We start from the raw sequence: 21,303 nt of genomic DNA, 5'->3' as shown, positions 1-21,303 counted from the left end.
ATAATACATGTTGTGCCAAGCTGCATTAATGAGAAGAATTTTTTTCACCTTGACTACATGAGAATCATTAAGTCAGTATGCTTATTCTCATTAAAAGGACCGACTTCTACTTTCATCAGTGAAAATTCTACAATGGACATTAGCTCCCAGGAAAATGTTGCAACCTTGTTTAATGAAGATGTTCTATATAAAACTAGGAGTGACAGTAATCAAAATAATGTTACTTGTAGGATGTCTAAATAGATTGTTATAAATGGTAATAAATTTGAAGATTGGAAATGCTGCCACTATTTCTAGAAATACAAAATGAAGTCACTCTTTAAAACATTGTCATGCCAAGATCTTGTCTCAATTTTCAGCTCATTCCACAATATTAACAAAATTATCAGTTATTGAGCACTATGCCAAGTGATTTAATGACATTATAAGAGCTAATATTTAATTCTCATAATAATCCAGAAAGTATTTTTTTATTTCCATTTTATAGGGGTGGAAATTTAGATACAATGAAGTGAATGAAGCAGAAATTCTTTATTACTCTATTTCATAGAGTAATAGAGGTGATAAAAGGAGATGCTGGCATTTGAACCCAGGTCTCGTCTGCCTGCAAAATCAGCTCTCAAGGCCCAAAGAAGTGTGCTGAGGAAAGAACCCCAGCAGGTGGATGGTGATGATGAAACTGGTACGGGCAGAAGCCAAGCTCAGGTCTACATGTCACCGTGGCCCATGCGGCTTCTGTCCTGAGTCACATAGTTAACCGAGTCTATTCCCCACTTGACTTTACAGTTAGATCTTGCCTAAGAGCCAGAGTTATGTGAGAGCTTAAACCTGACTGACAGCTTCCTCTCCAGTCTACAAACATTCTAAAAAGCAGAAAGCCAGCTGCCTCCTCCTTGGCACAGTCCCATTGAATCCAAATAAATAATGCAGTGTTTTCTGTGTTTTAATTTTCTTTAGGATTACCATTCATTATGGCTTAATTTCTGCCTGTTCTAATGATTGCCTAATCTGTCCTTCAAAATGACCTTGTAATCCAACACCGTTCAACAGACTTGAACATTCTCCCCCCTTATGAATAAGGTTCGGTTGACTCTTTTTCAGGGCCATAAACATCAATTCATCACAAATATTCCTTAAAAGAACAAAACCATAAGTAAGAAGAAAACTAAACTTTTCATAAAACATACCCCTTTTGCCTGATATGAATCCCCATTTCAAACTATAACATTTCACGATCCTCAGCAACAATTACCACCACTTGGCTTTCCCAGCGTGATCTGGAGGGATTTAAGAGAGCATCTGCCACATGCAGAGCAGCCCAATGAGGGACACTTGGCTTTCCCTCCCCTACATCAGGGCACACGCATTTCCCTGACTCTCCCAAGCCACACTACACTGTTTTCCCTGATTTCTCAATCACATTTTAATAAAATTGTAGAAATCCAAAATAAAAACCAATCATCCCTCCATGTACCCCTCCCCATTGAGAGAGTTCGATCTCATATTTTTATTTGACATGGCCTTCCCTATGCATCATACAAAGGGCCTTTCCATCATGCTTTCATTGATCCTCTCAACTTAAAACAAGCATCAAATAGTATCACTCCCATTGGAGATGTAGAGAAAAGCAGCAATAATGATTGAGATCGAATGCTCTGCTGAAATAGGTCATTTGAAAAGTCAAAAGAACCTCAGGACTTTATCATGTAATCCACATATTGTAGGAAGTTATTTCTCATTTCTTACCCACTTATCTTGCTTCAATTCAAAACTAACTTCCTTTGCTTTTAACTAGGATCCAGTCCTCAATTCCTTACACACATAAAACTAAATCATTCAAAACTACTCAACTACTAGGATTTTGTTCCCTTGCATTCTGATTTGAGGAGTTAAAGGTAAATAATCTCAAACAAGCATTCTCATAAGTTGCCAAAAAAAGATTATTGCCAGACAGTGTCCTGAAGATAAAAGGGACCCTGGGTCATCTCTTGGACCATGAGTATGCACTGCACAGTGATCCGTGCAGATGGATGTCCATGATCTCTGGCTGTTTAGTAGGCAAGAGGCAGCTACGTTTTGGAGTCAAGGTTAGCTGCATCCCAGTTTGTCATCTAACTTTTGGAAACGTTGTTAATAAGATCAACAACAGTTTAGGCTTAACCTTTATTATAACATAACAAATAAGTTTATCACAACACCTTTCATTGCAGAAATTTCAGTTAACTGAGATTTTTCTCTCTATATTTGTATGGAATTGAAGTAGCATTTGCATGCAATGCTAAAGACATACATATTTATACGGGTTTACACCCTCAGACCTGCCAACCTGACATTGTGTCTGAGACTAACCATCCCAGGCTTGTATCACAGTTGGGGCGTGAACACACTACTGCCCTATTTACATACCATACAGACACCTGTGCTCAACATTTGTCATTCAACTCTAAATCCATGCAATAAAACTGCTTAAGTTCTTTTTTTAATTGACGTAGCTTACAAGTACAGAGATACAAGAAATCATGATTTTTTCCTTTTATTCGCCAAAAGTAGACCCCCTACAAGTACTAGTGCCATAATCATCCCAGGCTCAGCAGCCAGAAATAAGGAGCCTCAAGTTCCCACGGTAACCATTACAGTGAAATCCAACGCGTAGAAGGGCCAAGTTGACAACAGAACTGGATAAACCACTCCCAACATTTAGACAATGACCCTAAAATTGGTGTCATTCCCTTACTGAAAAATATCTTTTGGTCACTCCCCAAAATCTTCAGGATAAAATTAGTATTTGCAGTACCTCAAACATGCCATGCAGTTTAGTTCTGGACTCCTCATATATGTGGTTCCTTGTGTATATGTGGGAGGTTCTTCACCACCCACCATTCACCATCACCCCTTCTTCATTTGCCTCTACCTTTATTCATTCTTAGAAACTCATCTCATGTCACCTTCTTCTGTAAGCCAGATCTGTGACCATCACCCAACCCCAGCTAGGGCTAGTGCTCTGTACAAGCCGAACCCCTGAAACCTCATCTCTCTCCTAACACACTCACCAGGCTGCGCTGTGTGTTCTGGGCTGAGAGAGAACTGTGCTTAGATCCTGCATCCTCAGCTCCTAGCACAGTGCCAAGCACAGAGCAGGCAGCTTCAGAAGGGGGTAGAACAAGAAAGGTAAGTCTATCCTGAAATGGAATATGCATTACAATTTAACATCAAGCATCACATGAATAAATCCCGTGCTCACACTGTCTGGGGAGATGCAGAGCCCGCCTGCATCCCAGCACACAGAGGAAGATCTGAATAAGAGATTCTACTCATGGGTGACAAAGCTCTGTTCCCAGGGAAAAGAAATTTGAAACTTCTAAATTCAGACCCAATGTCACTATGTGACCTCCAAAATGCCAGTGAAGGATATGTGGACTTCTGCACCAACAAAAAGAAGCTAATAGCTTTGCTATTCACTCTACGGCACAAGGACTCCAGATTTAACATATATGCAACGATTCCAAAATTCTGGCGGAGGAGGAAAATCCTGCATTTTGAAGTCAGGAAGAACCTGCACTCAAACCCCAGTTCTGCTCTTTACGGGTTGCATGCAGGAAGGCAATTTAGCTACCCTCTCTGAGCTTGTTTCATCTGTGACATGAGGATAATGACGACTATTTCTAGGGATTGTTGAGAAAAGCAAATGAAAGCTTGTGCCCAGCACACAGTGAGCCCTTCACGAGCATCTGTTCCCATCTCTGTCCTCCATTCAGGGAGTAGGTGTCATCTAAGTACAAACAGGGGGGCACAGTGACACAATGACTGACATGCTCATGCCTGAGTCCTGAACAGCTAAATGAGGACAAGCCCTTGAGACTGCGTGAACTTTAATGGTGCAGGAAGCCAGTCAGGTTTTCCCCAAAACCCCTATATTGTTTCCATACATGACGACTGGATTTTCAGAGCATCATTTCATATTTTCACTATGAAAATCTGTGTTTTCAAGATGCTGTGGCCCCTGTGTTGCTGGTAGATAGTGTAAACCTAAGGGAAACATGGCAACCTTCAAAGGCTTCCAAAACGCTCTTTTTCTTAAGCTGGGTGGTAGGTACCTAGGTGCCCATTTTATTACTCTTCTTTAAACTGTACATAAGTTTCTATATACGGTTTTGTATGTGTGATATATTTCACAACTTAAAAGAAGGCTATAATTGTCATGTTAGACTGAAATCAGGGATCCCAGGCATGGAAATCCCGACGGCATTTACTAAGGACAACACATTAATATTCTGTCTACTCGAACTAACCATTTTTTTCAGCCATTAATATTTTAGAGAAGTTACAGTTTAATACCTAGAAATCCTTTTTTTTTTAATGTACTTTGAAAGTCCATTTCTGAATGCAAATGTCAACAATGCCCACCACCGTCACTCAAAGAGTCACACCTCCAAAGAGAAGGGCCAACCAGGCTAGAGGTCACGAGACCTCAATTCTAGCCCAATTCTTTTACAGATGGGGTGGTAGAGTCAAAAGCTAACTTCCAAAGTATTCAGAAAACACAGGCTTGAGGTCAGGTGGGGCTTTGTCTAACATTCCCATAAAGGGTAACAGCAAAATACAGGCTATTTCATGAGGGCAGGCTCAAACCTGCCAAACAAGTTAAAAAACAACGACTTAATTAATTATTTATCTTTTAAAGATATTATTGTAATAATCCAAGAAGCAATCTGCAAAAGTAAACACAGCACTGATCAGTTTAATAGTGTTACAGTTGTGTCGTGCTTTGCCATTTACAAACCGCAGTCACAGACACTTGTGCTGAGAAACACACACACACACACACATACACAAGGTGTCAGGAGACAAATGGGTAATATGTAAGAAGCAGATGGGAGGACTGTCTCATAAGCAGAGTGGGCACATGCTTCGTACATAAGCGAGGTAAGGGGCCCCCAAAATAGAAGAGTTCAGTGAACCCACCCAGAAGCCCAGAATCAGAAAATCTAACAAACTACTAATTATTTTCAGGTTATCTGTGTGTTCTATGCCTTAGAGTTTAGCATCGTTGTTTTGATTTTTAAATTTATTTCACTTAAGGGGAAGCACCATAATCTTTGCAGAATTTAGAACCTTCAAATGTTATAATCCAACCCTAGAAGCAGAAATGGTAATGCAACAGAGGTTGGAAGCAATGTAAATAATTTCAGCCATCTTTCCTGCCTCTTGCTAAATAGTTCACAATTTTTTGACCTCTAACATAAAGCCTGTGATCAGAATGCAATATGCGAATCAGTTTTCTCTAAATAACCCAGGGGTGTGGTTTATTTAATTGTACAAGCGACATTAAATTAATTTTATAAGTACAAAAAATGGTTTTCCTCCTTAAATAAATATTGACTTACCCTTCCCAGTACTTAGTAATTTAACATGTCAAACGTCTTATCTGGCAAAACATAAATGTGAAATGCAGTTAGGAAAATGTTTACAATAAATGCCCAGGGGTGGACTGGAGCAACTTTTGGAGAAAATAAGGGAAATAAATGGTTAAGTACCAGCACACACACTCATGCTGGAGGACACAAAAAGGTTCTCAGCAGTTGTTAAATTCGTTTAGAGAAACTCACTTTATTTTTCCAACAGCGCTCTCCCCAGCTAATCTGTATTACAACCTGCAGGAGTCTTAATATTCTCAGCAGGCTCAAGATTCGGGCCACACTGATTCAGCTATTTAATCTTGCAAGAGAACAATATTTGGCAGGAAAAGACCCCACAGCAATGAGGGGACGTCCCAGAGGTTCGTTGTCAGCACAGACCGGGCCAAGAACACCGAAGGTGGAAACTAAACAGCACTAACCAATGTTTATCATTTCCTTCCAGTAGTTCCCTACTTAACCACGTATGTGCACTCCACATGTGTACACAAAACATACACATCACATGTGCATACACGGCTCTTTCAGATACATGATGTTTTTAAAAGGTAAAATGTTTTCTCAATATTTTGGACCCAGTCCTGAAAAATTTTTAATTTGAAACTATCACTACAGGGGCTAGGGGTAGGAAAGAGATGAAAAAAATGGCCACAGTTTTGCTTTCAAAATCTTTCAACTTCTTAAGCATTGAAAACCAAAACAGAAAGAACATATGTTTGAATTTTTAAATCTATACAAATATTTAATCTTTTTAACCATCCTGAAATTAATAAACTGATTGATACTCTTCTACAAATGAGAATTTTTTACAGTTTACATATAATACTATCGTTTGGTTAATTTGAATGATAATTTTCTGGAAACCCATACTGACAAACCAACAGAGAACAGAGAAAACAGATGTAGGGAGACAGGCAAACTTAAGAACAAAATTGACAGCACCTATTATAGAAATAAACAGGATCAATCACTATTCAAAAAAAATGACTCAGAAAAATTCTTCAAAAATTATTTTAAAATAGTGATGGCAAAGGTTCAATTCCTTCAGTTCTCAAACCTGGTCAGTTACCCCTGTGATATTAACCCAGTGTTCTGTCTATCAAGCATTTAGCACAATGGGCAACTAGAGGTTATATAGTTATTAGAGGGTATATGGCAAGCTCTGTGAGGTCAGGGGTCATATCTACTTTATTCCTCGTCATATCCCCCACCTCCTAGCAAAGTGCCTGGCACATAGTAAACACTCAATAAAGTGCATTTAGTCAGTAATTGTTTTCAAAAGTGGTTTCTTTTAGAGAATTTGGGGGGGATTTATAGATAGTGAAAATACACACACTTGAAAATATGATGTTACTCTTTTAATAATCTTGCCTCAGTCTACATTTCAGTAATGGTGTCTCTCTCTGCACCCTAACATGTAGACTTGAGTGTTCCTAACATTATCATATTCCTTCCTTCCTTTGCTCCTTGCAAAGCCATCTTCTCCCTCAGATATGCCTTTCCATATGCTTTTCCAATGCCTTTCCATTGCACTAAGGCTCTCCTTCTCCAAGAAAGCCTTTCCCAGCCACTTCATGCATCTTCACACAAGCACAAACGCAAGCAAAAGTGGTTTCTCACTCTTTCTGCAATCTACAGGGCCTGGTGTAACGCAAGATGTCCACAGCAAGTGCTGAATGAACAAACAGAGATGCACACATAACTATGAAGGCAACTTCTATCTTACTCTTTATAGTCAAAGCACCATGTTCCACAGGATTCAAACATGAACAAGAAATGCACTTGCCTTCAAAGGCCTCATAATTACACAACCAAAGTAAATACTGAAATCAATTTGTTCTGGGGAAATCAATTCTCTCTATCAAAAATAACAAGTGTTAATGGGCTGGCCCCGTGGCCGAGTGGTTAAGTTCACGCGCTCCGCTGCAGGTGGCCCAGGGTTTCGTTGCTTCGAATCCCCGGGGCGGACATGACACTGCTCATCAAACCATGCTGAGGCAGCATCCCACATGCCACAATTAGAAGGACCCACAATGAAGAATATACAACTATGTACTGGGGGGCTTTGGGGAGAAAAAGGAAAAAAAAATCTAAAAAAAAATAACAAGTGTTAAGAATGGAATGATTTTTTAAGGTTTTCGTCTTTTCTTCTTTTTTCTACTATACTCTTTTAAACAGTTCGCCAAATTCAGGCAAATTCTGACACTTTTGTAATTCTAAGAATGCAATGATACAAAAGCAAATTACAAATTAAAAGTTGACTTCGTTACAGTCAATATAGCCACAAGAGGAAAACTCAATCATAAATATGAGCAAACAAAAAAATGATCCTAACTTCTTGATTCTTGTCCTTGGAACCAAACCTGGGGACATTTCACAAAAGCAACAGGTCCTTCAAACGGAAGTTTAAAGCCATCCTTTTACAGGCAGCCTTGTATATGATTCTGTACAGAAGAGAAAAAGGCCACAAAGCAGCCTCGACGATGGTGAAAGAAAAGAAAGGTAAACCAGAAAGTACGAGCAAAAACAAAAGAAAAGCAATTTTCATGACATAATTCTTCTAGGAAAATGAAATGCAAATTAGAGAACATATCTGCATAGACTCAAAATAAAAAGACATTCTTGCTTCTAACTTCCAATCATGCAATCTTCTTTAATTGTACAAACTTGGCTGGAGTTACCAACGGGTTTTAATTAAGTCTCTGTATAATATCTTCCTTGATTCATGTCCTCCTAATAAGCTAAAACGTCATTTGACTATTCCACTTATTAAGTGAAAAAACAACAGGTTTTAAACCTACCTCCAAAAATCCCTTGAAATTATAATGATGTGGCATAATTATTAACGATAGTCACATCTGGGGACTCCACAAATGCATATGTAAGATTTCTGGCTTTTCTTTAACATTCAGTATGCACTTAGCGTAGGTATGTTCCAAAAGGTATAAGAAAATCTGGAAGAAAATTCAGATCTTTTTAAAATTTTAAATCTGTACAATGCACTGGAAATTGAGACTTTTTTTTTAAAGTTAGCCTTTATTAGACTTTCCCTGTAGCATAGGAATATTTCTTTTCTATGGTCACATCTCAGCCCTCCTTGCTCTTCACATCTGCCCAGGCCAAACTGCCAGCACAGAACACGTGAAATCTATATTGTTTTTGTTTTGCGTGTGTGAGGAAAATTGGCCCTGAGCTAAAATCTGTGCCCATCTTCTTCTACTTTATATGTGAGATACTGCCACAGCATGGCTTGATAGGTGGCGTGTAGGTCTACACCAGGGATCCAAACCTGCCAACCCCGGGCCACCAAAGCAGAGAGTGTGAACTTAACCACTACGTCACTGGGCCTGCCCTGAAATCTACCGTCTAAACCCCATAATTCAATTGAGACCTGGAAAACTTAAAAACATAATTACTACTGTAAGTTATCCTTGTTTCTATAAATGACTATGGCTCAAAACCACAAATATAAAAAGGCTTGAAAGGTCCAATTAAGGATTGGAAATAGGACCTAGAAGGAAATTTTATTTTAGTTAAGATTGTTCAGTTTGAAAATAGGAAAAAAAAAAACTGATTGTCGAAGTTTTCCTGGAATGGCACCACGTGGTGTCATCTACCTCCACTAAAGAAACTGGCTTATCCTAGTAACTTACAATCGCAAAATGTACGTTACTTATCTCAAAATTACCCTGTCATGTACGCAGACCATTTCTCAGTTAGCCGTGTTATAGAATGAAATGGGTCCCCCTAATATTCATATCTTGAAGACCTAACCCCTGGTATGACTGTATTTAGAGGTGGAGCCTTTAAGAAAGTAATTACAGTTAAGTGAGGTCACAAGGGTGGGGCCCTGATCCTATTGAACTGATGTTCTGACAAGAAGAGGAAGAGACACCTGAGGTCTCTCTCTCTCTCATGCACGTGAACCGAGGAAAGGCCGTGTGAGGACACAGCAAGAAAGCAGCCATCTGCAAGCTGGGAAGAGAGCTCTCACCAGAAACTAACCCTACTGGACCTTGATCTGGGACTTCCAGTCTCTAGAACTGTAAGAAAATAAGTTTCTGATGTTTAATCCACACAGCTTGTGGTATACTGTGACGGCAGCCGGCACAGACTAATGCAAGCCCTATTATTTTCAGAAACTTAGACACCAAAGAGAATTCCCTGGATATGACATTTTAAACCAGGGGGAGTCCTGGCATTTCCTATATAATGAAATTCGTAGATGCCACATTAGAAAGCCTGGTCCTGCTTTACTGAGAGAATGCTGCTACAATCTTTTTGATAAAACTATAGAAATCACTGCATATTTAAGTCAAAATAGAAAGTGAAAGATAGGTGTTTGTCAAGCAGCACAAAAGAAATGACAAATTCAAAGCAATTTTAGAAGCTAAGAACTCTCTTGCAAAGAGAGGTTTCAAGAGGAAGAATGCGTAAAATCAGTCAATATTTTGAGTATTACTGCCTCATTCATTTACTCGACACATTTACAGAGCATCTGCCATATGTTGAGCACTATTCTAGACATTAGCAATTGTGTGTTCAAAAGATAGGTTAGTTCTCTACTCTACTGTAGCGCATATCCTAAGAAAGATTTTATCCGCCTAGGCTGAGAAGTGGATGGAAAGGCAAACTCTTCTGAAAAAGAAAAAAAAAATTTTCCTTGAGGAAACAACACCCTTAAAAGAACTCAGTCATTTACTGAACAAATATTTATTAGGTAACTACTTTGTGCTAGAGAATAGAGGAAAGATCTGGGCATTTTAAGGAAGAAAGTCAGAGTGATAATGACACAGATCTTAAGAGATGGTTGATTAAAAGAAACCTAGAAAGATTAGAACTCCTTGTAACGATCTCCATCATAAGATGAAATTCAGCAAGGCTAGAGAGATTCACTCTTCAAAGTATCAAAATGGGTGTGTTTATCAGGGGCAGTCCTGCGTGAGGCATCCCAGAGCCAGCAGCCTTGGGCACACCGAGAAGCAAAGGGAAGAAGCGTTGTTGGTAAAAGAAGTCAATTCATTCGTTTATCAAATTTGGCTGCATGCTAGGCCCTGGGGCTACAGAGAAAAAGACACAGCCCGAATCTTCAGAGAGTTCAGAGTAGAAGGAAGACAACTCACCACGCAGTCATGGAACCAGAGTGCCAGGTGGTGAGAGGAAGAGTAAGGCCAAGGACGAGGAGGGAGAGGAAGGAAGGAAGAGGGTACAAAAGCCCTTCCAGGCAGAAGTCTGAAGTGGGCAGGGCTCAGGTCCAAGGCGGACACCCAGGCTGGAGACCTCAGCTGGCACTAAACTAGGGACAGCCTCACATTCCATGCTAAAGGTTTTGTATTTTATCCCGAAGGTAATGGAAGTCACTGACAGATTTTAAGGGAGAGAGTGACATGATCACATGTGCACTTTAGGAACTTTGCAAGAAACCATAAGAAGAGCTTAGGAGGGAGAAGAGGCAGTGCTGTGGCAGGCGAGAAGAGTCAAAAGACTATCCCCACAACCCAAGCAACAGAAGGAGGGCCGAAATTAAGGATGTGACGAAAGGCAAAGTGCAAAGCGCCATGATATGCATTCTTGGAGATACAAAACATACACTGAAAAAGACATGGATGATCTTCATCTTCATGACAGTAGTTGGAAAGGTTAAAACACATACCACGTTAAATGTTAATTAAAACAAAAACGTGGACTGTGATGTGTGAAACAAGTGGTACAGATAACAGTACTATGATACAAAGCACCATCATGATTCAGAGACAAGAAAGACCGCTGTGGCCAGGGTCTGACTGTGTGTCTAAGATCGGGGGGTGGGGATGTCATCTACAGACAGTATGAATTGTTCCAAACGAGAGGAACGACTTATGCAAAAGCCCAGAACAGAGTACGTAGCCAGGCCTAAAAGAAATGGAACAATAGCATTGAAGGGCAGTGAAATATAAGATGAAAAATAATTTAGGAGTAGATTGTGGAGGGTCCTTAGGGTCAGAATTAAGGAGCTTAGATTAGACTTTATCTGACTCAAAGTGGAGGTCCAAGGAAAGTTTTTAGTGGGTCATAATTAGAGTCTTGACGAAAGACATATTTTAGAAAGACTCATCTGATGACAGTGTTTAAGATACAATGGAAGAAGCAGAAAGAACTGGAAGGAGAGAAGGCCAATTAGGAAGTTCCTGCAATAATCCAGGTGGGATAAAGGTCTGAACACAGTGGGATTGCAAAGAAAGGAATGGGAAAAAGAGATTTCACAAAAGAAGGATCTTCAGAAATTATTTGCTGGATTCTTCATCTCTGTTTCCAACAAGAAGTCGTACGTGTTCATTCTTTCATTGGAGGTCCCTTCCCAAAGCTCCCCTTTAGACAATACCATGGTACAACCACAACTCTTATACCTGCCATGCACAAGTAATTACTGGTCTGGGATGTATTTGTTTCTTTAAGTGACTGTGGCTAAAAAAATGAGGATAAAAAGAAGAGATCAACCTTTGAAGTTCTTCTCTTAGGTGGAAAAATAAAGCAAAACCAGCTGGAAGACAAACCACACATTTGGAGATGAGAAAGGACCAAGAGGTAATTTTCCGTACATTTTTCTCATGAAAGTATAATTCCTTATAGAAAAACTTTCCCTGAAGAGAGGCTGTTCAGAGGATCTAATTAGACTGGGTATGTCAAAGTGTTCCAAAACGAATAAAGCACTCAGAAATGTGTTAGGTATTAGAAGGAAAATAGGTGTTATTGCTCTATCACTTCCTCTGACATATTTGATCTTTGCTGTAAAGATAATGCTACTGACCCACGATTACTCGGGAATGCATCGGAGTTACTGGTTGAGAAAAGTTGGCGATAAGGTACAGTCCATTAAAGTAACATAAATTCACTCTAGGAAAATACTAGCCTTCAAGGGCTTAAAATCTAAACCATTGACCTCATAACTAATCATCTATGTTAATTGACCCAGTTATGAGTTATAAGAAAAATACCATCCTGGGGCCAGCCCCATGGCTGAGTAGTTAAATTCGTATGCTCTGCTTCAGCAGCCCAGCGTTTGCCAGTTCAGATCTTGGGCACAGACCTACACACTGCTCATCAAGCCATGCAATGGCAGCACCCCACATAGAACTAGGAGGGACTTACAACTATATACTGGGGCTTTGGCGGGGGAGGGAAATAAAGGAAGATTGGCAACAGATGTTAGCTCAGGCCTAATCTTCCTCACCAAAAAAGAAAAGAGAGACTAAAAATTCACATAGTAAATGTGGATGCTGGCACTAAAATTGTGTTAGAAAAGGAAAAATAATATCCCATTCTCCTTTCAAACTACTTAGTGTACTAAACTTTACAACTCAAAATCAGAAGCTTTCGTATAAATTTTTCATTAGTTATCAGTTACGCTTCTTGTATAAAGAATAAAATTAACAATCTACTTCAACATTGAATAACTTTCTAACTTCTAGTTTTCTCGCCTTTAAAAAGAAACAAAACCTTTTTTTATGTTTGCTGAATATAAAAAGAAAGAAAAATCCTATGTCAGTTGTTTGGGTTCATACGAGACCTAATTGCCTCAAACCCTATAATTTTGCCACCAGTTTACAATTAGCATGCATTCTCATGCATGAGTTGACCCAATTACATAACAAATTTTGCCTTTGGGGATTCCTCTTGACTGCTTGTCTCCTGTCCACCATACAACTCAATTTCACACCGTCAGCAGCCTGAACATGGCCACAGTCAGTCTCTGTCAAAATGATTTATTTAAATGGCAAACAGAGACCAGATCCCTACATGATCATCCTTACCCTCGACCTAACTTTGAATCCAACCTTTTAATAGTCCACAGACACTGCTATTCAATTATTAGCCCATGTTTACCTCCAATAATCTAATATTTTTGAAGCTAACACACAAAGTCTCAGGGAATGAAATCAGCCGTCTCCACGTGAGCCTATTAATGGGCATGTGATTTATTTTGCATTCTGAGAAGTCAATGAAAAATTATGTAGCTGTTTCAAAAAAACTAAAAATAATTACATTTCATTATCAAATTACCAACAGACTCTTTTTTCTGTAATGTTGAAAAAAGACTTCAATCTTAGCTTTTCTTGTAAAGCAAGTAAGTGTCTCTTATGAATGAGTATGCTAAATTGAAAATGGTAGTAAAAAAGAGCATTTGAGAAACAGGATAGATAACCAAAATTATAGACACTGAACAGGGTAAGGGAAAGAATATAGAGCAGGTGAAAATACTATTGTCTGTAATGTTGGTGGGACCAGTGATCTAGGAAAAGGGGATTCTAAAGATTCCTACTGAAGCCAACACACACAGGCATACATGCATGCATGTACACACACACACGCAACAATCATTTCCTCTGTGAGTCAAGAACAGGCACAAATCTTGACGAATCTTGGTACACTTACCATTTCAGTCTGTAAAATACAAGACTCTGTCATCTGAGGGTTTTTTTTTTCCCCTTCTCCTTCATATAATATTTCTCCACCACCTGAAATAAATTAGAAAATAAACATCTAGATTTTATCTACACCACAAAGATAGTAAACGTCTCTTGGGGTTGGACTTTACCATTTTATTTCACAATTCATCCACAGACTGTCTCAGCTAATTGAAAGTGCAGCTTAGGGTGTAAACGGGCAGAATGAAACACATCAATAATCTTCATTGGCTGGACTGAGTCCCTTAGATGTCTGGTGTTGGTGTTGCTCTTGCCTTGCTATCCTGCTGCAGGTACCCTGAATGGACCACTTACAAACCTGAAGGTGGCAACCACCTGAATTAGAAACAGCCTTTACAATTACCCACTATAGGCTATAGGGACAACGGAAAAAAGGTTCTTGAAAATGACCAAAGACAGTCTTCTTCAATTCACGTTTGCACACTGTCCTTTAAGAACAGACTTCCTAAAAGAACAGGAAGTAAAGAAAATGTGGAGAGGTACTAGGACATTTCTGCCATTTCTGAATCCATGCCCTAGAATTTGATGGGGGGACGCAATGAGACATCTTCTTGAATTTCGTGGAAAAACATTTTCTTTATTTTAGAAAGTGGTTCTGTTTCTTTCCAACCATTCAGGAAATTCTGAAATGCTGCCTCTTTTCTTATTCTTTCTGCAGCTATATCAAGTGAGTAATATAGCAGAAGAATTTTAAATTGCACCATTTAATAAATCTCCCAAGTTCATTCAGTATGTTGTCATTATAGACCCCACAAGAAAGAAGACAAGACTAGACCCACTCCCACCCCTTTCATTACACACAGTTTCAGATTTACAGTGTGTCCTATCCCACATCTCAATAACATATACAGACTGAGTGGGTATTTCCAAATGATTTCAAATCTTGGACAAATGAATATGAGAGTAGCTGAAAAAATTTCATAACACTGACACAGACACAAACAATCAAAAATGCCCATTCATCTATATTACCCCAAACACCTAGGAGTTGTCATTAAATCCGCTATTTTATGTCTTTATACTTTCTTTAGTCCAAAAGGCATTACAGGCAGCTTAGAAAGGTCCAAACAATATTCAAAGACAAAAGAAAGTGAAAACAAATAAGAAAATGAAGCAAATGGGAAAACAGAGATTGCAAAAACCCTGACTTAGTTAAGCTACCCACATCAACCTGAATTAAACTTGGAGCTCAAATCTCATACCCCTTATAATTTTCAGAATGACTCGACTCCATTTCAGGATCTCCAGCAGGAAGATTCTCTGTCTCTCCAGTCTGGACACTTTCTTACCTTCTTCCTCTCAAAATAGACACAATCCAGCTCACCATCAAAAATATCTGTGGGGATTTGGCCAATATATTGCAGTGGGTTTATCTGAAAGTAATGTGGAAAACTGGACCAGCCAAAGTATCACCTTTCAGATGAACCCAAGCTTCTTATAGAAAAAATATCCTTGAGTAATATGGAAAACTCTGTGAGGTCCCGGAAAAAGTTTATGATGTTGCAGCCTTATTAGTGAAGAAAAGCTTCACTAGACCCCAGAACATTTAACAGCTTCCTTTCTTCAAGAGTAAATCCCTAACAGTAATATTATGAAATCTATATATTTTTTACTGCTATCTAAACATTAACATGCCTCATGATGGCCAAAAGAATTACTTGTAAGACTTCTATGGTTGCTAACGTCAAGAAAATTGCAAAAAAAAAAATTTTTAAGACGTTATCTAAGTTACATGCTTTCAAAAATCAGCAGTGTCTAAATTATAGGCTTAAGCTAAATGGTATCTTGTATATAGTGCTATGTATATGATAAATATAGATTGATACGTACCTGTGTTATAAACGTTTTTGCATAATTAAGGATGGATCGGCAAACAGCCTCTGGTATTGAATAAAATGTATTTTCCTGCTAATGATAAAGGTTGGTGAAATGATCAGTTCTTTTCTTATTAAATACGAATACTGATTTAATTTGAATATAAATTAAAAGACTTACCTTTGAATAAACGGCAATCCTTATGTTAGCTGTCACGTGGATGTCTTAAGTAGAAACGTTTAGTTCTTTTTGAAATAAATTTCCGAGATAGTTGAAGATTTATGATATAATTTTGTTTTGTGCAGTATTATTTTTATTTTTTAAAAAAATTCCCCAAAAATAATCCAAAGAAAGAAACACTACTAAATGTAACTGCAGGTGAAATATATCTTTAAATTGCATTTTTAAAAGCAAAAATAGGTTTTTGAAGGAAGGAAAGAATGAAGAGAAAGAAAGATGAGGGGTGTAATCTTTAGCATCACGATTGGTGGGTTCTTGAAAGGGGGTAGAAAAACTAAGTGACAAAAGCCATGAACCTTTAAAATTCAACCCTTTCTCTTCAAAGAAAAAAGTCCTTACTAACATAAAATGTCCATTTAAAAAGCAAAGAGTGGATAAACCTTAGGGAATGTGGCAAAACAAGTGTTTACTTGGCTTCCTCTCCCTCTCTAAAGAATTTTTTAAACATCAAATCAATTCTAGTTTTGAACTTCTGGCAAAATTTTTTCTCAAATTATATACTATAATTTTATCTGCAAATTTTCATGATACATATATGCATAATGATGATGGCCAAATATCAGTGAGTTTAAAACCATCTGCTAATTCAACATTTTCTGGAAATTAAGGCTAACCACTTAGAACATCTAGAAATACAAATTTTAGTGACTGTACGAAGGGCACACAAAATACACTTCTCAATGAAAAATGATAGAATTGTGACATATTTGCTTATACTTTTACATCATGTATACAGTTGTTGATTTTCATTCACATCTCCTCTTGGATACCTACCATGGAAATAATTTTTTTCTCAAAAAAACACCTTTTGACACTTCATATAATACTTTGGAAGAAATACAATTACAGGACATGAACTACAAAACTTAAGAAGATCTGTTTATCTACCTTTAGTAAGTACTGTGTGAACACTTTTTCATCCCTAATGTTTTGAACCTTTTGCTCCCTAATATGTTGTGAACTTCAGCTAGTCTCAACCTTCTTTTTCAAGAAAATTATATTACTTTATAAGACACAGCTTTCAAATCCAAACCAACTTCCTATGTCAATGTTTATTTCAGAAATTAGATGTAATACATCATTTTAACAAATATCTAAAGTATGAAATCTTATATATACATAATTAGCAAATATATGAGATTTCTCAAGATACTTAACCTTATATGTATATTTTGCATGCTTACCCACAGCAAAAAGTCCACTGTTCAGGTTTTAAAATTTAACTATAAAAGTCCTATTTTGGAAAAATTCAAAAGCTGAGAACCATTTAAAGTGGAATAAGATCCTAAATTATCTAATAACTCCTTTTAATAGCAACGGCTATTTTCCGACTACATATTTAATTAATTTAATTTAATTGATTTATTTAGTAAATGTAGTTAGGAAATCAATTTAATTAAACAAACGTATTCAGAAATATAGCCATTGCAGTGTGAGCGTTAGGCTCTAGATAACTGTGATGAAATCAAAGGGGAAGAACTGAACAGATGAACTTGGCATATTTTGCGAGCACACTGAGGACTGCTAGCACACCACAGCAACAAGAGCACTTCCAAGCCATCCAGTCTCACTCTCTCATCCAGAAACACAAGTGAGAGCTACCACATCACTGGACGAAAGGTCACCTACATTACTGATTTGTTCCTGAGTCCTCTTCAGCCTCTGTAGCTCAGGAGTGTCCGTAACGAAACTGAACCCTCTCCCCTTGCTTTCTTCAAAATCTCTTTTGTACTTGACCTAACAGAAGCGGGGAAATGAAAGAAAGAAAGAAAAAGAAAAGTAAACAGAGGAATCACAAATCCCATTCAGGAGAGGCCGGAGCCAAAGAAGCTGCTGAAATGGAAAGCAATGCCTCCAGACACAGCTCTATCAGCAGGCGACACAGTGAGAGGCTGCGGGGCACAGCCAGACATCTGCACAGTATCCCAGCAACTCCACTGACTGTGCGACCTTCAGCAACTCACCAACCACTCTGTGCCTGGTGGTCTCAACTGTAAAATAGTGATAACAACAATAATATTTAAATAATGTTATTTAATAGGTTATAAGAATAGGATCAAATGTCTTAATACACGTTTCTGGCGAATAACAAGCAAGCGATCCATAATAGTTATTATCATCATTAATAGTTGTACAGCTACTAAAGAAAAAAAGAAAGCTAAGTCTTCTGCTCCCATGCCCATCTTGTCAGTGACAGGGCACCATTTTGAGCCTGGACCGCACGATGGAGGAGGGAGAGACACAAAATCACCACCAGCATGCCCTTTCCTTATGAACTTTTCATCTTATTTCATAAGGCAAAGCATACAGATACAATTACACAACGCTGTATCGCCAAATGTCAAGTCTGTAGATGCTTATAGACATAGTTACAAGATGGGCCACACCTAGAGATTAAAAGGTTTCCGGCACACACCCTTGGCATACTGTGTGCTGAGGTACCTATGATTTTGGGGGTATTTAAATAAACTTCTTTAATTGCAACCCAATGAGCTGACTTTTATAGTTTCCTCAGGGGACTGGAGTAGCTAAGGCATAATCTGACTAGAGCCCCATCTCCTGTCATTAGCATAATGACGATAACTGTCAGGCCAGTGGAATATTCTGCTTGCTAATGACTGAGATGGTTACATCACTTTGACTGTTCTTATTTCTTGAAAAGCCCAAATATCAAGAAATACAAAAACATATTTTTGATAGCCCATATAATCCTCATTTTACATTCATAATTACCAGGTTCTAATTAACACAAATTAATAATTAACACATGGGTAGCTAATAAAATATGATTCTAGAAGTATAAGTTTCTGTATAAATTTCCAAAGTTCACTTAGTTGATCACGGAATGACTGTTTTTGTTGAGGCGTGTCTGTATTTTAACACTCAGTTTTCTCAGGCATTATTATCCTCGAGGCAACCAGAAGACTTCCTTTTACCAGAAGAGCTTGAAAGAAAAAAAAAATCCCAGACGACAACAAACAGAAAGATCTAGATACTCTCATCACTTTTAGCTTAAGAATATCTCATTTTCTCTCCATATTTTCATTTAAATTTATAAAAAGTACTAAAACCCTTACTTTAACCATTTCCATAAATAAAAGGTCAAATAAACTGTATTATTTTTCCTCCACAGAAAATGCTGAATGAGATTAGCCTTCCAACCTTCAATCTCCCAGCATGCGTGAAGATACACACACCAGAACATTCTCAGTGTTTTATGCCTAACTAAGCAGGGAAGCCATTTAGCTTGGCTTGAAGTAAGCACTAGGTGCAGAGGAATAAAAGAACAGACGTAGGAAAAACGACAAGGTGTAACAGCAACAGGTATGAAGAAATAAGAAGAAAAATGGATCAGCCAAGTTCTGACATCACTAACACCAGTTTCAGACAAGGCACAATCACAGACTCCTTCTGTGACTAGTCTGGGTTTTTTAAAATGGCAATTTCCAAAGAAAGAAGTAGAAAGAAAAACCATTAAATTCCAGAATCACAGATTTTGAGCTGATTGCCCTTCAATGGTCCTTTCCACATTCACAAGGTGCCTAAGAATCATGGGATTTGGACTTGTCCAGGTAAGCGATTAGTTTCCAAGAGTATAAAATCATCTCCATAAATGGTTTGCAGAGTTTTAGAAGATGCTTAATCCTCTTTAATGGTGTGATCCACGACCAAGTTTCATACACTCTCAGCACCAATTCAAGGACCACCCCATGCAGTATATCTTGACTGCATTTGGGGAGCCATCGAGCCATTAGTCCCTCTCTTTTCTAAACTCCTACTCACTTACATCCTATCTCTCTACTTAGGTTTAATTTTAAATGTTATATGTGATGACTTGCCACTCATGCATAGTCTGATTCTGAGAGGCAAGTGGACACAAAAAGAGATCCGAGGACAGAGGGAAGTAAGAGGATTCCTCTCTCCAATCTCATGTGTCCCCCTTGCCCTCACAACATGACTCCATCCAGTCAATGAGAACACTGCACCATTGGCCTCAGGAATTGATCTAGAAAGGGACACATATCTAGAATGTGTCCACGAGCCCAAATCTGGGACTTCAACAAGAACTCTTAGGCAAGAGGTACTCGTTCTCCACGGTCTGGTTAGTTTAGTAGGCTATAAAACTGAAGCTGCTGACCATCATCAGGCTACCACTCAATAATGATGAAGCCAACACAGAGGTAAGCACAGCGAGAGATCAGGAGAGAGTCCTGACAGCATCATTTGAGAACCTGCATCTGACTTTTCCTAAGGCCAGAACCACGAGGCTCGTCAGTTAAGTGAGCTAACAAATCTCTCCCTTTTATAACCAGAAGAATTCTGGTTAACACAAGCCACCCCCATCACGCCTAAAATGTATACACACGCACGACAAGGTTCCCAGTAAATAGCAGCATGTGGATTTCTCCTCTTTTACTTCTTTTCTCTGGTTCTTCCTATTTGTGACACAAGGTTTAATAGTTTACAAAAACAGCAGATTGTATCATGGAAAAAGCATTGCTTTAGCGGACAAGAGGCTAGAATTCTCAACCCATCCCTGTCATGTGCCGGCCAACTCACAGGTCTCATAACTTCTCTGAGCCAAAGTTTCCTCATCTCTAATTAGAAATTCTGGTAACTGCTTAACAAACAAGGCTAGAGACTGAATGAGATCAGATACAAGAAAGAACTTTAGAAAGTAGATAAACTGTTGCGTAAATGCCCAGCTTTATGATCATCACGCTGACTTCACCTAACTTGAAAGGATTATCTAACGTTTGTCACGAGACATCAAAAAGAATAGTTCTATAACACAAACACAAAGGCCATGGTTAACAAAGCAAAATATGTCATATTAAGAATCAGCTATCAGTTTACATCAACAAAATTTTATTACAGTTATTCTAGAATAGAAACTAATTTTTCATTGGATTTGTGCCAAGGATCAGACCCCCTACAGAGCACCTTGGATGTGTCATCTGGTGAGCACACAGGTGGAGATGAATCCTGCACCCCAGCTGTGCACGTGCTGGGTGGCAATCTGTCTTTGCCAAGAGTCACACGGCAGGCTGTGCAAATCTGTAAGAACTGTGTGAGGAGTACTCTTGTAAGACTACTCGGGGCTCCCCGTCACTGACAGAATGTTCCCTCTTGCTCCCCACCCTCAGCCCGTGAGAAGCATAATCTAGTTACGCATCAAAGCTCAGCGCCAGTGGTGCTGCTCTCTGAGCTGAGCTGGCCTCCTCCCAGTCCCAGAGCCCCACAGCTTTCCAGGTCCACGTCAGAGCAGTTGTCACCGCAAAGTGACAATTACGATGGGGTGACAGTCCCCCACTTGAGAACACATAGAGCTAAGGGACAAGGGCAAATTCATATTCATCTTTGTAATC

At 38.7% G+C, this 21,303-nt stretch overlaps 1 protein-coding gene across 3 annotated transcripts in view; it reads right to left on the bottom strand.

The window, feature by feature from the left end:
* The window catches only part of NEBL (nebulette), a 333,764-nt gene that overhangs the window by 141,227 nt on the left and 171,234 nt on the right, over positions 1-21,303 (bottom strand). For 2 of the 3 annotated variants that reach the window (XM_070255120.1, XM_023632250.2), the window contains exon 4: positions 17,564-17,671. In XM_070255120.1, the coding sequence (XP_070111221.1) occupies positions 17,564-17,671 (108 nt within the window). Of the gene's footprint in view, positions 1-13,826; positions 13,910-15,709; positions 16,618-17,563; positions 17,672-21,303 lie in introns of those variants that run through there. The other variant, XM_070255116.1, reaches the window with a different exon arrangement.

This window comes from Equus caballus, chromosome 29, assembly GCF_041296265.1.
Source record: "Equus caballus isolate H_3958 breed thoroughbred chromosome 29, TB-T2T, whole genome shotgun sequence".
Taxonomy (NCBI): Eukaryota; Metazoa; Chordata; class Mammalia; order Perissodactyla; family Equidae; genus Equus; species Equus caballus.
The sequence above is the reverse complement of the archived record's forward strand: the minus strand, read 5'-3'. Positions and strand labels throughout refer to the sequence as shown.